General features: G+C 41.7%; 1 protein-coding gene across 4 annotated transcripts in view; it reads left to right on the top strand.

The window, feature by feature from the left end:
• The window catches only part of ppp1r9a (protein phosphatase 1, regulatory subunit 9A), a 50585-nt gene that overhangs the window by 13971 nt on the left and 20806 nt on the right, over positions 1-15808 (top strand). For all 4 annotated transcript variants that reach the window (XM_034125051.1, XM_034125055.1, XM_034125056.1 and 1 more), the window contains exons 3-5: positions 5679-5811; positions 7264-7384; positions 11505-11609. In XM_034125051.1, coding sequence (XP_033980942.1) covers positions 5679-5811; positions 7264-7384; positions 11505-11609 — 359 coding nt within the window. The remainder of the gene's footprint in view (positions 1-5678; positions 5812-7263; positions 7385-11504; positions 11610-15808) is intronic.

Below are 15808 nucleotides of genomic sequence, written 5' to 3'. Positions count from 1 at the left end.
TGACTCAGACGGCTGGACTTTTGCCATGTCATGCTTGTAGTGAGTCAGGAACATCATTAAGGTGACTGTCTAAATGTAAACGTATTCAGATGCTGAAATACCAACCCATTTAACTGATTTCTGTGTCGAAATAACAACAACTGTAAATAGTTTCTCACATTAATTGAGATTGTGCCACAAGCAAATTATTCCCAATCACACAAAGCGGTTATTATTCCTTGCAGAAATATGAATACTGACTGTGAGGCTAAACTTTGCCAAGTCATTGTTGAAGCATAATGAAGCACTTAGCAAAACAAGTGGGCATTAGAGCATTAATACAGTAACAAGCAACATGTTGTTGTTGTTGTGTTTCCTCTGATCCCAGCCTCCCACTCACTGTATATGACCAAAACATACAACAAAGTAGGACATTGTCTCTACAGCCATTCACTTGTAGTTGTTTACTATGCTCTTCCCCCTGTTTAACACCGGCCCCTCGCTCTCCCTCCCTCCCTCTCTGTGTCTCTCTGTAGTTAGCCACTGGCTTGATTTGTTGGAGGGAGTCATGGCACCCAGTGGTATTGTGCCATAAAGACCGAACTGAACAGCATTTGTTGAGGGGGCAAAACAATCCGGCCATTTGAACAGTTGCTGAAATAATATTATAATTATATTTTGTAAAGTGTTCTTCTCTCAAATGTGCCCACTTGTATAACTGTGTGTGTCTACTCTGTATGCAGAAGATACTGCAGTTAAAAAAAGAACTGCTGACTAGTTAGATTTCGGCACTCGATCCCGACATGTCAAAAGTCACTGTCACTTCCTCAGATGAGGGCTGTCGCACATGAAGATGACAGAAAGGTTGGCCTCGAATGGACTGTAAAATCTGTACATTCTCACTTGTTTTGTATAAAAACGGGTTACTGTATCTTTCTCACCTCTTCCCATCTCCCCCGCTTTATACCTGTCAATCTCAGTCTCCTCTCGCAAGACATTAATTCATTTCCATCATCAGCAACTGTCTCGTCCCCTCAGCATCCCGACTCTTTCTCCAGCTCCTGTCAGCTCTCCGGCGCGGGGTTGTGTGAGTTTGTGGGTGGTCCACAGGTAGAAAGTAATGGAATGCAAATGTACTGATCTGTCGCAGCGGAGCAGACTGTGTGTGTGTCTATGTGTGTGCATGTGAGTGTGCCAGGCTGTAGTTAATCCGCTGCAGGGTTTTCTGGGCTTGTGCCACAGCAGTAGGAACATTTCTCCTGGGCTCTCCTCTCATTGCTCTGGGCAGCGTCCCCTGTCTGGAGGGCGCAGGGCAGGCGGCGGCACTGGCACCGACACACCGAAGGCCCGGTTTAATACCATCAGAGGCGGTTGGCCGGGCATGGGCGCCATAGTGTGACATCTTAGGGACTCAAACAACCCTGGAACGAATTACCCAGAGCCTCACCCTCTCCCTCCATTTCTTTTCATTTTCTTTTCTTTATTTTTCTTTTGTTGCCTGTTTCACTCTCTGATAGCCTCACTGTCTGCTGCTGCTCTAACCCATGAGTCATCTGAGTCACTGTGTTTCTCTCTCTGTGGATTCTGCCTCTGATAACTCGATTCTTCCTGTTCATTTAGTACTCCTCCATTTTCTCCTCGTGTCCCCTCATTTGTCCTCCTTTTTTGTCTCCATCTCCCTTTCTAATTGTACTGCCCCTTCCTCTTCTCCCAATTATATATGTTATCTCTTTTTTACCCTTACCCCTATACTCTGTTTATCCCTCTTCCTCTCTACATCCATGCATGCTTTTCTTTGCAGACATGTACCTGCAATGAAACGTAAACTGGCTGCGCACCAAGCCTGCCTGCACACTCATATTGTTATCGCTCAAATACCTGATGTGCCTTTTAGAGAGCGAGAAGCACTTGTACCGAGTAAGAGGGCTTAGCTTTATTGAAATGCTGAATCACAGCAGTTGCAGCAGTGTCCGCATATGACTCTAAAACTGGGTATCAGAAAAAACCTGCTTCTGCCAATCTGTTAACGCCAGAGCAGAACTCCTGTCTCCACTTAAGTTCCAGCATCTTTATTATAGGGTGTTTGTTTACTGACAAGAAAATATGTGTGTCAGTGTGTTTGGTGTCAAGGGCATGGATCAGTTTGGTGTAAGCATTCAAGATAAGGATAAATAGAGAAAAATGAGAGATATACAGTAAGGTGATAAAGTGAGAGATGACAACCAGAGAGAGGAGTTTTTATTATCAGGCTTTACAGTATGAGCTTGTGGGTGATGAGAGGTGATACTGCGCTAAAAGATTTGCTGTAAGGTGATTGAATTTACACACTGCCATCTTAAAAGGATGTTACATTGAGACGTTTTACATTAAGCATAACACTTAGCACAATTTACTCAGTCAGCACCAGTCCTTAAATCTTTTTAATACCCTTTTTTTATTATTTTAAATTAAATATATATACTAGCAATCTGAAACAAGGTTCTTGGGAATGCTAAAATGTTGACTTTGCATTGACCCTAGCCTTTTTGATCCAGGAGAGAACATTAAGCTTGAAAGGAAGTGCAGGCAGTGTAGAGGAATATATTTACATGTACTGTAAATGGTTGTGTTGTGTTTAATCCTTTAAAATAGTTTTGTAATCCAATATCAGGGGGGCACCACACAGGCCCATTCCATATTCAGTGGATGTGCGCTCTTCAGTATACATTTTTTAAGTTTTAGTTAAAGGTAGGGTAGGTAATTTTGGAGAAACCAGCTCGAGTGCGCTAGAATTTGAAAATACACAGCCGGAAAAAATCTGCCACTTCCTTACAGAGCCCCTCCTCCAACACACACGAACGCGCACACGACCAATGAGGGCACGAGATAAGTTTGTGCACAGATGGAAGGCTGACAGGCAGGTAGGCCATCTAGTTATTTTAGCCGGGCCGGCTAAAATGATTGGTCATGCTTTTTACAGCGCCACGGCTTCCACAGATGCAATTTTTTAATGTATTTATTGTCAAAGCATTTCATATATTCATTGCTATCGGGATGTTAAGAGCATTCCATGGAATATAACAAAAAGTGTTTCTGAAATAAATGACATACCCCACCTTTAAGCTTAATGACCTGCGACAGCACACATGAACTGTACTTCAAAGTGGTAATTTTCAGGTGTATTTCACCCTAACATTATGAGGATATAGATTTCACACAGATATGAATGCAATAAGGGGGAAGTGCTACCAACCTGTGGTTTTCAGATTTGAATGGTAATCCATCTGGTAGCTGTTGAAATATTTCAGTCTCGACCAAAGTGACGGACCAACCTACACCTATCTTTCCATCCACAGAGCCAGCATGGCAAAAAGAAATGTGTTAAGAGCAAACTTATTTATGTTTTTTCAGGAGTTTAAATGTAAATGTGTTTGTATAGCTATCATACACACTTGGTGCTGCAGTTCCACAGACTTCTGGATGCCAGCTGCATGCTCGAGCTCCTCTCTCGTTGTTCACCTCCCAAAGCATATGGCAGGGAGAATTATCCCACCACACTGCCAAGGTTAAACACACAGAACGCTACCATCTCACATTCTCTCTTTCTGTCTGTTTCCCCTTATCTCTCTTCTCTTACTTTAGGTCAAAAAGTGTTTATTTTGACAGGACAAATTCCAATTATTTTTAGAGATAATATATCAAAGAAGGTGAATATAAAATCCTAGTCAAACCTAAAGAAGACTTCAAACGAATCAGTTATCAGTCTCCACTGGTTGCCCTTCACATTTCAGCAAGCTCTTCAACTTCTTTTATCCCTTTGTTAAAGCCAGGATCATTTTTGAGCCGCTCTCTCTTTGGGTGCTTTAATATGTACCAAATTGCCCGAACATAACCTTTCCTCACGGAAAAACCTGGTGGTGTTACAGTAGAACAATCAGGAGATATAGGGGTAATTTCACTTAAAGCCAGAATGTTTCTTTATCTAAGGGGTACATGCTTTCTCTTCGATGGTGCAGTCTGTCTCTCTGATTCTCTTTCACTCTCTTTCTGCCTAACTATTCTTATTTCCCTTGTGCACACTCTTTTATTCATCCTGTCACTCCCTCTCTCAGACATCAATGCTCTCTTGTCCATCCTTTGCCTCCTCAGTTCATTTGTCTCTCAGATTTTTGGGAATTTCCTCTCCTGCCTTTTTCCATCTCCATCACTGCAGGTCGTCTGTGAATGTCTTCTCTCAAATATCCACCTTCATCTGTCCTCATCTCTCTCCATGACCTTTATTGCTCCTTCCCTCCTTCCCTCTCTCCCTCCCTCCCTCCCTCCCTCCCTGAGGTGACTGGCCAGATGCTAATGTGTTGTAGAGAGCACACAGTGGCTGAGAGGCCATTAGAGAGGGTATTTAGTGCCAATAGTAGCATCGCGTCTAGGACGTCCCGGACAGTGCAAGTACTGGTGTTAGCATTCATCAACTGTGTGTGTGTGTGTGTGTGTCTGAAGTGTGTGTAGAAAGAACGGTGCTTGGGCCACAGCTTTGTGGACAAAGTGTGTCTTAAACAGAGTGACATTTATTTATCCAGCCTAATTTCTTGTGTCTTTATCATGTGGTAAGATATTAGTCAAACCCCATGCAACTTCCTTTCAGCGTAGAACATTTGCCTTTTAAAAGCATAAATAACTCTGACAATATTCATGCATTGTTTTTGAACTTTTGTTCTCATCATTGGTAGATTTCACTGTTCCAAACACACTAAAATGTTAATGACAGAAGCTAGCATTGCGTATTGACTAACATAAATTCGGCTTTAGGCTTTAATCAATAGATGTGATGTGACATGATGCCTTATTGATCTATTTGGGGAGAGATTTCCTCTTCACCCAATTCAAAGAGGTCAGAGCACTGAGATAGGCAGTGAGTGACTTGCTGAGTGACACTACTGCAGGGTGGGTGTGGCGAAACCCTGTGGGCGTCATCGAGCTAAATGTTTGATATACTCACCCCCAAAATCTTGCTTGTATGATACATCATCATAAATGTCACAAGTCTCTTAGGTTGTATGAATAGCTGCTGGAATGTGCAGGTGTGTGTCTGCCTGAGAAACAGAAAGCCGGGGTGACGATTATATCGCCGTCCAAGCGTGCCCAAAGAACATATTCACTTTGCATATTCTTGCACCCCTTTAATCGGCTCCAGCGTTCTGCCAAACTCCGCACTACAGACGTGACAACAGCATGCACGTTCATGTCTGCTAGTGCTGCGTGGCTCTCTCACCTCCTCCCCCTCCTTTTGGGTGCAGAGAGAGCATGGGAGCGCATGGCTGGATGAGATGTGAAGAGACGGCTGACTCTTGTTGTGAAGAAGGGGCTCCTACTAGTATTCCACATTATGTTTCTCTACTCTACAGTTTCCTGTTGGTTAATGGGTTTATTTGTGGTTATGGGATTGTTATTGTAAGGGCCGTTATTTAGCACAGTGTTGTCAGCTTTGTTGTGCAGATAATGCATTTGTTTGGAGTGTAAAAACTCTTCTTTACTGTACACACACTCCATTCATAAACTTGTAAAGTGAGCAGCATCGCTCACTGATATCCTCAAAGAGAAACTTAAACTTGATTTAACATCCAGAATCACACCACTCTGCGAGCAAGTGGGCTATTATTATCTTGATTTCAACCAACAGCTCTATTTGATTCTGATTTTAACTCCTTGCGCTCCTTTTCTAGGTTTTCAACACCTACTCCAACGAGGATTATGACCGTCGTAACGAGGAGGTGGATCCTGTGGCCTCCTCCGCAGAGTACGAGCTGGAGAAGAGGGTGGAGAAACTGGAGCTCTTCCCTGTGGAGCTGGAGAAAGGTGGGAAAGAAAATCTTAAGAACATCGTAATGCGGAGGTGGATCCTGTCAGTTACCCAATATACCCCGTAGACCAAATAACCCACATATGGCATGTCATTTTTATTCTAAGGTGTGATTTCTTTATTTTGTTCGTCTTTCTGCTCTAGTTATTTTTTCTTATCAGTATTTTGTATCTCCTTTTTCTCCCATTATGACTTTACATTTTGAATAATAACCATTAATGACAAGAGGGATTCAAGTTTATTCAATATATTAGTATATTACAACTGTTACATACCAATTGTGAAAAAAAGAATACTTGATAAGATACATTTTGTCAATCATTGCCCCTTTAGTGGATAATATAGTGGACAAATATTTGCCACAGTTAGGGGCCAGACAGCGTTCATGCTTTATTTAATGGCGACACTTCCTCTATTTCGACATCACTGCATTAAGAGATATTGCAGTGTACTGTGTGCCCTAACTCCCCAGTGTGAGCTACAAAGAGTAGCTTCCTCCCGGTCTCTTTCTCTTGAGGTTTTCCTGTGTTGAAATGTAATAATACCAAGGACTTGAAATAGAATGACTTTACTTCATAGTATTTCACCATCCAACCACTGTTACGTAACCCTAACAGCTCATGAATAATGAATGCAGGATGGAGATGCTACACTGGAAAGGGAATTTCCCACCCAGAACATTACCTTTTAATGTAAAGGCCACCTTGCCTATAGTACAATACTCTTCTCCATAAATAAATAAAAGGTTCTTTAGTTGATTGTGTTAATCCATTCATGTTTCCAATAATCCCTCAGTCCACCTCACATTAGTTTACTCGAAGCCATTATGGGTTTGTTCTGAGTTCATTGTAAAGTTACTAATTGGATGTCCTTAATTAACCCATCACTCTTAAAGGTCACCTATTATGCAAAATCCGTTTTTTCATGTCTTTTATACATAAACATGTGTCCCCTCTGTGTAAAGAGATTCTGAAAGTTTCAGGAAAAAAGATTCGTTCACTTTTTGTCCTGATCCATTTATATAAAAACCTGTCAACCTGAAAATGAGCTGATCAGATTTCGGCCACTTTATGATGTCATAATGTTTTTTTGGGTTGTCTAACCAATAGCCAATCACCAACCAAGGTAACACCCGCTCACCTTATCACCTGAATCTCATCCTAGAGCAGTTTGTTAACCAAATATCTCTCAGAGAGGCGTTGGGAGTGGCCCCTTATTTTCATCTAAAGTAACAGACAGAGAATCAGCACTTTTGAAACAGGGCTGAAACAGAGGGGTTTATGGGATGCTGCAATGGGTGATCTGTTTAGTATTTCGAGCCAAACACTTCAGAGACATGTTTTATATATATCTGAGACCTATAATATATTGATGAAAAACAGTATAATAGGGGACCTTTAAAGAGTCACAGACATACACACTCTAACTCTGTGATGTATGTTTTTCAGATGAAGACGGTCTGGGGATCAGCATCATCGGGATGGGTGTCGGCGCTGACGCAGGCCTGGAGAAACTGGGCATCTTCGTCAAGACCGTCATCGAGGGCGGAGCTGCTGAGACGGACAGCAGGTGAGATCTGCTTTCCTATTGCATGTCACACATATTTCTGAGCCATTTGTAGGGAGACACATTAAAGCAGATTAGTGTGTTACCAAAGGTGAACCCATCACTTATTGTACACAAATTTGAAAAAGCAATTAATAACCAGCAATTTTGTTTCAGTTTTGTACCCGCCACCACACTCTCACTCTCACACACAAACCCAGTCACACAGTCACACTCAGTCCCTGTCAGATTTAGCAGCAGGGGTTCGGATTAGCTCCACTGAGAGAGACACAGTGTGGACCATGAATTCTCCCACAGGACTAAATCTGTGTATGTGGGAATTTGTGTGTATTGTGTAAGTTTGCAAAAGGCTGTAGAACCGAGTGTTGTGAAGTCTTCCATATTTGGCGTGTCTCCATCTATGTCCCTAGATGATGTGTTTGTGTGTGTGTTGCTGTTGTCAGGGAGAAACTGTGTGTGTTTTTGTTCATTATAAAGCGTGAACAGTGCAGAGTAAGCACTCAGTCAGCGGTAGAGGAGGAGATGACAGCTTCCCAGCAGGCAAGCTGGGCTTTTCTGCCTCTGAAACCACCAGCTTCTACCTATTAGTGTGTGTGTGTGTGTGGTTTGAGTATCCTTGTAAACAGATTTAAACAGTGATAGGCCCATCCATTCTGCGCAGTATGAGAACAGTTAGTACTCTTAGCTCTGCATACACACTGGGAACCCAAGTGCAGTTTTTTGTTGGTGTGTTTCCTTCAAGGATAAATTTTTCTTTCATGTTGCAGCCAGGGCAACACATGACAGTGAGATTAGTTCAAATGTAGGGAGCAGAGTAAAAGGGGAGAAGAGTATTGAGTGAGGGGGAAAAAACAGCTTGTTCCAAAGTGAGAAAGTTGTTCTAAGAAAAGTTGAAAAGATCAGAAGACTGCTAAGCTCAGGTTCAATTAGATTTTGAGCTTAAGATGTAATCCTTTCTCTAATATATTAAATTAAACACAGTTTTAAGTGTAAGTGTTCTCAGTTGTTTACAGTATATCCAATGCTTTTGCTGTAAAAACTCTTACGTAATCAAAAGAGATGAGAAATGATTTACCTACATTTTCAGCCAGGCGAGCAGCAATGTTCTAAAGATGACTGACATTACATTTGAAAAAATTGATTTAGGGGTGTCCTGGTAAACTAAACGATACAATAAATCTGTGTTGTTTCTTGTTTGATTTCAGCTGGATATCTTTGTTGGGTGTCTTATCCCTCTGTGTCACCACATATTCAGCTTGGATCAATACTGTCAACAATCCTTGTCAAAAGACTTTTGTAAAAATAGAATGGCGCAGAAACATCTGTGAATTCTTCCTAGTTTGAAACTAATTTGAACAATTATTCTGACAACACATAAATACAGCACATATGCAGTGTTTGAAACATAATTAATGTATGCACCTGGTGTCTTGGATCTACTCCAAAATGTTTGCTCCACGCTTCCAGTTTCATGAAATACAGGCCATTAGTTTTTCCATTAGATAGTTAGATGAGACCAAACATGTGCTTTGTACAGTTGGGCTGTTTTCTTTGAACATAATTGTGTTCTTTTATCCACTCGGTGATACATTTAATTGTATATGATGACATTAGCAACTGTCCAAAATGTGTGAAATACTGCGTATTACACGCTAATATCCTACCATTGTAGACATGGGTGTTGAAGTGTTGCTCTCATTGCAGTTCACTATTCAGCTTCTGTTAAAACTCCATTTACAGTTCAGCCAATTCAACTTTGATCCCATTTGCAGCTGACCTTTAAACAAACAGAGTGGGAAATGGAAATAGAATAAATCCTCTTTACTTTTTTCAAAATGTTTTCATAGCCTGTGTAATGCATTGTTGAAAAATGATATAACAGAGAACAAAATTAGAAAATAAACACATGAGAGAAGATGTCTGTAATAATAACTGGATACTTCTTAGTGCTATGTCACTCACACACACAGAATGTAATTTCCTTTTATCATTACCCTTTCCAGCTATAGGGCTCTTTTGCTCTTGCTGAGTCGGACTTAATGGTCTGACGCACACACACACACACACACACACACACACACACACACACACACACACACACACACACACACACACACACACACACACACACACACACACACACACACACACTCACGGGCAGACACACACACACTCACAGGCAGACAGATAGATGGGCTTGGCTGTGTGACTCACTGTATTGTCTGGTGCAGATGACCCTACAGTAGGTGTGTATGCACCTGGGTGAGATGGGGGTTAGGAGATGACGGTGTGTATGTGTGTTGGTATACTTGTGTGAATCTTCCTTAGTTGTCCATTTGTATTTATATGTTTTCCTCCTACCTTCGCGCAGCTGCTGTATGTCCCTCAGCCTCGGTCACCTAAAGCAAAATTGAGACGTTAGATGCTAAGAAGATGAGGAAAGAGTGTGAGCTGCTGACTGTCAGACAACCACCTCGCTCTGTGTCTACCTGTCAGTCTGACGTGTCTCTCCATACATCACACATGACGACTCTGCTTGATGTGTTTGGGTGTCACGGTCAAATTGAATCCTGCTCTGCAACGGCTGGATGTTGTGACTGCAGTGGTTGATGCAACCGTCGGAGGACATTGTTTGATTTGGATCTTGACTTTGCAGCAAAATTGTAATTTACAGAAAGATACTGTAAATTGGGAGCATAACCCAAATGATATCTCAGCCTCTTCTGCACCCTTCAACTAATCTAATGTCTATTGCCAGTCCCTCACATTAATGGAAGTGTCATTCTGAATCACTTCATTACAACAATAAATGCTGCTAATAAATGTAACCTTTTTTTATATTCGGCCTATGAGCCATTCAATCGTTGTTTCAAATTAAGCTAAATTGAGTTAAGAGGCTCTCGATGGGGAGTAGTGCTCAGATTCTAGCATTAATAGACATTTGCACCAAATTCTGTAGTGCCCTTGTTTCAATGTATTACACAATTGTAGTATGGTGCATGCTAAGGGATTTCTGTGGTAAATACCTTGATACAACTCATGTAATAGTTACCTCTTGATAAATTAGATCACTTTCAGTCTCCAGAGTAGCTATGCTGAGTTGAGGAGCATTTTATTTCATGGAGAGGATGATAATAGGACAATATTAAATGTCAGGAACTCTAAAGTGAAGATCAGAGTGTTTTGTTTTAGAATACATTATACATGTGTTCTGCCTTTAAGCAGTTAAGAATGAGAACAATAGGCTGTTATGTTGAAAAATAATGAGAGCGAGTTTTTGTTTTATTCATTAGTCAAAAACATTATTCAGAACCCTTATTGGTCTGTGTGAGCCTCTCTGCTCACACAGGGTTCAAAGAGGGACGGAAAGAGCAGGGTTTGGGTTTAACACAGGCGTTTATTAGCACCAAAACAAAGTGTACAACACGGGTTGCAAAACGTTGCCCGTGTGGGCTCCTCCACAGGTCCTTTGGCGACCTCCCAGGATCCTGCCTACTGCAAGACAGACCAGAACCAGGTTACCACATGCTTTTATTCAGTGATTGATTACCTGATTCCTATCAGCTGTCTGGCCTCCGGCCGAGCCACTCCCTTCACACCAGCAGCCGGCGCCCTAACCACACCCCGCTGCCACAGTCTGGTTTTTATGCAGATTTTCAAGAGGTTTTAAATTGAAGGACGTCTAATTTTTTTTGTTCTGTATTCCCTTGTCCTGAATACTGGATCATCAGGAAATGTCCCTTCATATCGAGCGCTGACCTGACCTCTGATCGTGTCCAGAGCAGAAACCCTGTCTGTGGCTCAGGGCAAAAGGCTAGTTGGCCTTCATGTCCTTGTTAGCCCTCCTACATTGTTTTGAGCCTCATCTCTTCTGTCTCTTGGTTAGGCAATCATCTGGAGCTTTCCCAGTGGAAATCTGAGACCGCAAGAAAGTCTGTCACTGTTGAAAATCATGAGAATACGCACGAAAGGCCTGGCCAGCTTGTTTGTCCCTTGTTTCTCTTGTAGTCACTTTGATGCATAAGTCATTATGTAATCTTTCAGTTTACATGTATGCATAAATTAAATTGAAGACAGTAACACTTGCTCTAAAGATTGTTGACAACGTTTTTCTTTGTGTCAGGATCAAGGTGAATGACCAGATCGTGGAGGTGGATGGGACCAGCCTGGTGGGCGTCACCCAGAGCTTCGCTGCCTCCGTCCTCAGGAACACATCCGGAGTGGTCAGGTACGACCCACAAACACACAACCATAAACTAAAAGGCAGTTACACCTAATTATGTGTCCACTATGAAGTCTTATGATCCTATATTTTATTAAACTGCAAAAACAATTCTGCTACTGATGCCTCTTTTACTATTAAAAGAGTGAAATTGAATCAAGGTCAATTTGATCATGCTACTCCACTATCACTTGAACCGTTAATATAAAATATGATCAAATTCAGTGCTTTAATCAGTTTATTTATTTATTTTATCACATACACACTTAAGATTTGTATGTTTTCCCCGCCTGATGAGGAACCATGGATTACCATAAGATTAGAGAAGTGTGTCAAGCAGCTATCAGCCCCAGAAACCAGACGTACCATCGTACGCTACCAGACAACATCACTAACAAACTGAAGCCTCTAGAAATGTCCTTTTTTAACACAGCAGTGATCAGTGAGAACAGTCTTCACTTTTCAGTATCGCTGCACGGTTCAATTGTGAATGCTGCTCTTCCTGCTGTCACGGTGCAGAAGTTTGCAAAACAGCCGTTTAAGCAGCCATGCTCTGTGAGATTTTGTTTGGCAAGCCCCTTAGAGCATTACCATATCTGAGATACTGGAAGATGTGGGAACACAATATGTGTGTTTGACAGTTGAGCAGATTTGGCAGGGGTGCATTTAGAGCGGTAGGGAGCAGACAGCATGGCAGGAAGTCTTCAATTTGGAAAGCAAGTGCTGTCCTTGGCAATATTGTAATCCTGCCATCTCTTACTTTCTCTAACTAATTGCTTGCTCTTGTCATTTTTTTTTTTTCTTAATATGGTTTACTGTTGTCTTTTGTATGTGTGTTTTCTCACCATCATCTGCTATCGAGTATCCCCTGTCCTCTTCTCTGAATCCTCTCTTTACTCTGTGCTGTTTCAACCTCTGTTTGCATAACAAGAAAGCTTTGTTTACAATGTCATGCTTCAATTTGTCTAATTAATTGAGCCATCCATCTATATCTACACTGCACATGTTAAGACAGCTGCTGAGTAAATTAAAATCCTCAGTGTGCTTTGAAAGATGGGTGTGTGTGTGTGTGTGTGTGTGTGTGTGTGTGTGTGTGTGTGTGTGTGTGTGTGTGTGTGTGTGTGTGTGTGTGTGTGTGTGTGTGTGTGTGTGTGTGTGTGTGTGTGTGTGTGTGTGTGTGTGTGTGTGTGTGTGTGTGTGTGTGTGTGTGTGTGTGTGTGTGTGTGTGTGTGTGTGTGTGTGTGTGTGTGTGTGTGTGTGTGTGTGTGTAAAGTACAGTACAGTGCCCAGGAGCTGGTGGCTAAACAAAGACATGTCCAACAGTATCAGAGCAGATGCTGTTTGCTCAACTAATATTGACAGGGGGCGTTTTTCCACATACCAGGATGTGACACTATAGGTGCGGCGGCCTTGAAAATGTCCCATTTTTCACCTGCCGTCTGTTTATAGATTAAGAGAGCAGTGCCGAAAGCTTTATACTCTAATCGGCCAAAGATCTAGAGTTACACTGAATTACTTACAAGATATAAGTTGTAAAAAACGACATCTAGGGAATAAAAAATACACTTCTGTCACAATCATGTAGCAAATTGTAATAATAACTCGCTGTTGTTTTCCATGGCAGACCTATTTTCACTCTTCCCTCCCTCCGTGCTCTTTCCCTATTTCAGTCTTCCTCCATCATGTCTCACCCACTCACCCACTCACTCTTCTTCTGCCTCCTCCTCTTCATTCTTCTCCTCAGTAAATCCATCTCTCTCTCCTCTGATTAGAGGGTTTTGTGGCCAACTGTCCTAGATTAGCTATTTTAGCTATATTTAACCCTGACTTGCAGTTCCAGCGGCAAATCATCCAGGTTTCAGTCAGAAGTTCCCCCAGTGGGATCACTTGTGGGGAAACACGAGAGAAAATGTGCTCTTGGCAGCATCATACTTTATCTCACTTAAGGAAGACAGTTGCTGAATATAGACCTTGTTTTAGTCCAACATGGTTTAAAGCACCTTTTTTGGCTTTCCTGTAAGTGGAACTCAAAATAATGTTGTCTTCCTTTTCAAAACACACAGCGCTGTTAATGTTGTGCTTAAAATAACAAATAAGCAGTAGCTCAAATTGTATGCACCTTCTTTGATTGATTGTCCTTTTCACTTCTAAATGAAGATGTATGCAATATTCTAAATGTATTTTATTGTCAACATATACAATGAAAAAGGCCAAAGACCAAACATTATTTTATCCTTCTGATTTGCCAAAACCAGATTTACGGTAGAATTTGTCCTTTTGCCACAAAGTTCCATTGTTGTGAAAAAAACACTTAAAGGTAGGGTAGGTAAGTTTGAGAAACCGGCTCGAGATACACTTTTTGTTATATTCCATGGAATGCTCTTAACATCCCGATAGCAATGAATATCTTAATATCTTGCATTTTGCATGATAGGTCCCCTTTAAGTGCTTTGACAAAAAATCCATAAAAAAATGTCATCTGTGGAAGCCGTAGTACTGTAAAAAGTACGACCAATCATTTTAGCCGGCCCGGCTAAAATAACTGGATGGCCTACCTGCCTGTCAGCCTTCCATCTGTGCACAAACTTATCTCGTGCCCTCATTGGTCATGTGCGCGTTCGTGTGTGTTGGAGGAGGGGCTCTATAAGGAAGTGGCAGATTTTCTCCGGTTGTGTATTTTCAAATTCTAGCGATCTCGAGCCGGCTTCTCAAACTTACCTACTGTACCCTACCTTTAACGTTTCTTTTGGTTACTTTTTATTAAAAACTCAACTGCCCAGCTGCTTTAGGAACATTTTTTAATTAAAACATATGCATCAAACAGGGCTGAATGTCCAATAGGGGAATCAGAAAAATAATGACAAAAGGACTTTCTTTATTTTAATGACATTTACAGAGAAATTGAGAATAAAACACTATCATGATGCACCCAATGTCCACGAACAACTAGTGAAAAAAAGTTGAACAAAAGCAGAAAATCTCTACATGTACCCACTGTGTTGGACCAGTCATATCTGTTAGCCCTGACCCCACGCTGACATCCTTTAATGCCTGTCAACCCCGGACTAAATGAGATCAGTAGTGAAGGTTTCTGCAGCTGAAGCAGCGCTGTGTGTGGCTGCCTCTCAGCAGTGGGAGGCCAGAGGAAACAAGACAGACTCCCCATGCGTGAGGAGAGAGGCTGTTTCCAGGTCAGCTGCTCCTCAGACCTCCCTGCTGTCCAAAGGCTCGTTCCAGTACAGTACTTAACTTAGCAAGGGTCCTCACCTTTCTTTTTCTTTCTTCTTTTTTGTTTCATACTTTTTTTGTATCTGTCCTGCCCTTTAGTTGTTCCTTCACATGTAGATCAGAAATGCCTCTCTGCTGGAGCGTAAGGCCTTTTTCTACTGCGGCTTTAGAAATATATGAAAGAGCTCTCAGGAACTGAATTCACTTGATTAGGCTCCGTCTCCAATCCACTCTCTCTTTCTCCCTCTCTCACTCTAACACACTCACTTGTACATGTACAGTAAATAGAAACATGCTTCTTACACACACACACACACACACACACACACACAGTTATAGGACCCCTGCTGGGTTGAAGGTTTCTGGAATAGGTCAAAGGAATTCTTATAAATCATTTCTTGGTTTCGTCAAAAATACACTCTATATGATGTTAGGAGTAGCAGTGACACTATTAACAATGATAGGAAGAGTTTATCCTTCTGTGCTATTGAATCTAAGATAATTATATAAATCTTTGTCCCTTTAATATTCAAAACACACACCATTCGCACGGAGGCAGGTTATATTTGGGACAAACTAAACACATTATTTATGCTCTTTCTCCGTTTTCTCTCACTTTGTCTACATGCTAATGTGATGTGTATTGTTGGTGGGTCCCAGGAGGAACTGCAGTAGCTCGGAGGCAGAGCCCGGGGCTTTCTACATTTAGTTCCTTGCCAGGCTAATAACAGGCTGCCTCTCTGAGCTGACTGTCCTCTCATATTATTATGTGTGTCCCGTCTCCCAGCCCTGCCCTGATTCGTCAGCAGATATCGCTGTCATTGCCATGTTGCTGTGCGCCTCTGCTGCTCTCACAGAGTGCCTGCTATGCACATTTCTCTGGACAAATACATGGCAATATGAGAAGAAAATACAATCAATTATAGCAGAAGTCTAAAAGGTCATCATGAATAGGTAGTTTGTGCAATTCATCTGTA

This window comes from Trematomus bernacchii, unplaced genomic scaffold (assembly GCF_902827165.1).
Source record: "Trematomus bernacchii unplaced genomic scaffold, fTreBer1.1, whole genome shotgun sequence".
Taxonomy (NCBI): domain Eukaryota; kingdom Metazoa; phylum Chordata; class Actinopteri; order Perciformes; family Nototheniidae; genus Trematomus; species Trematomus bernacchii.
Note: the sequence above shows the minus strand (reverse complement) of the source record. Positions and strands in the feature narration are given on the sequence as shown.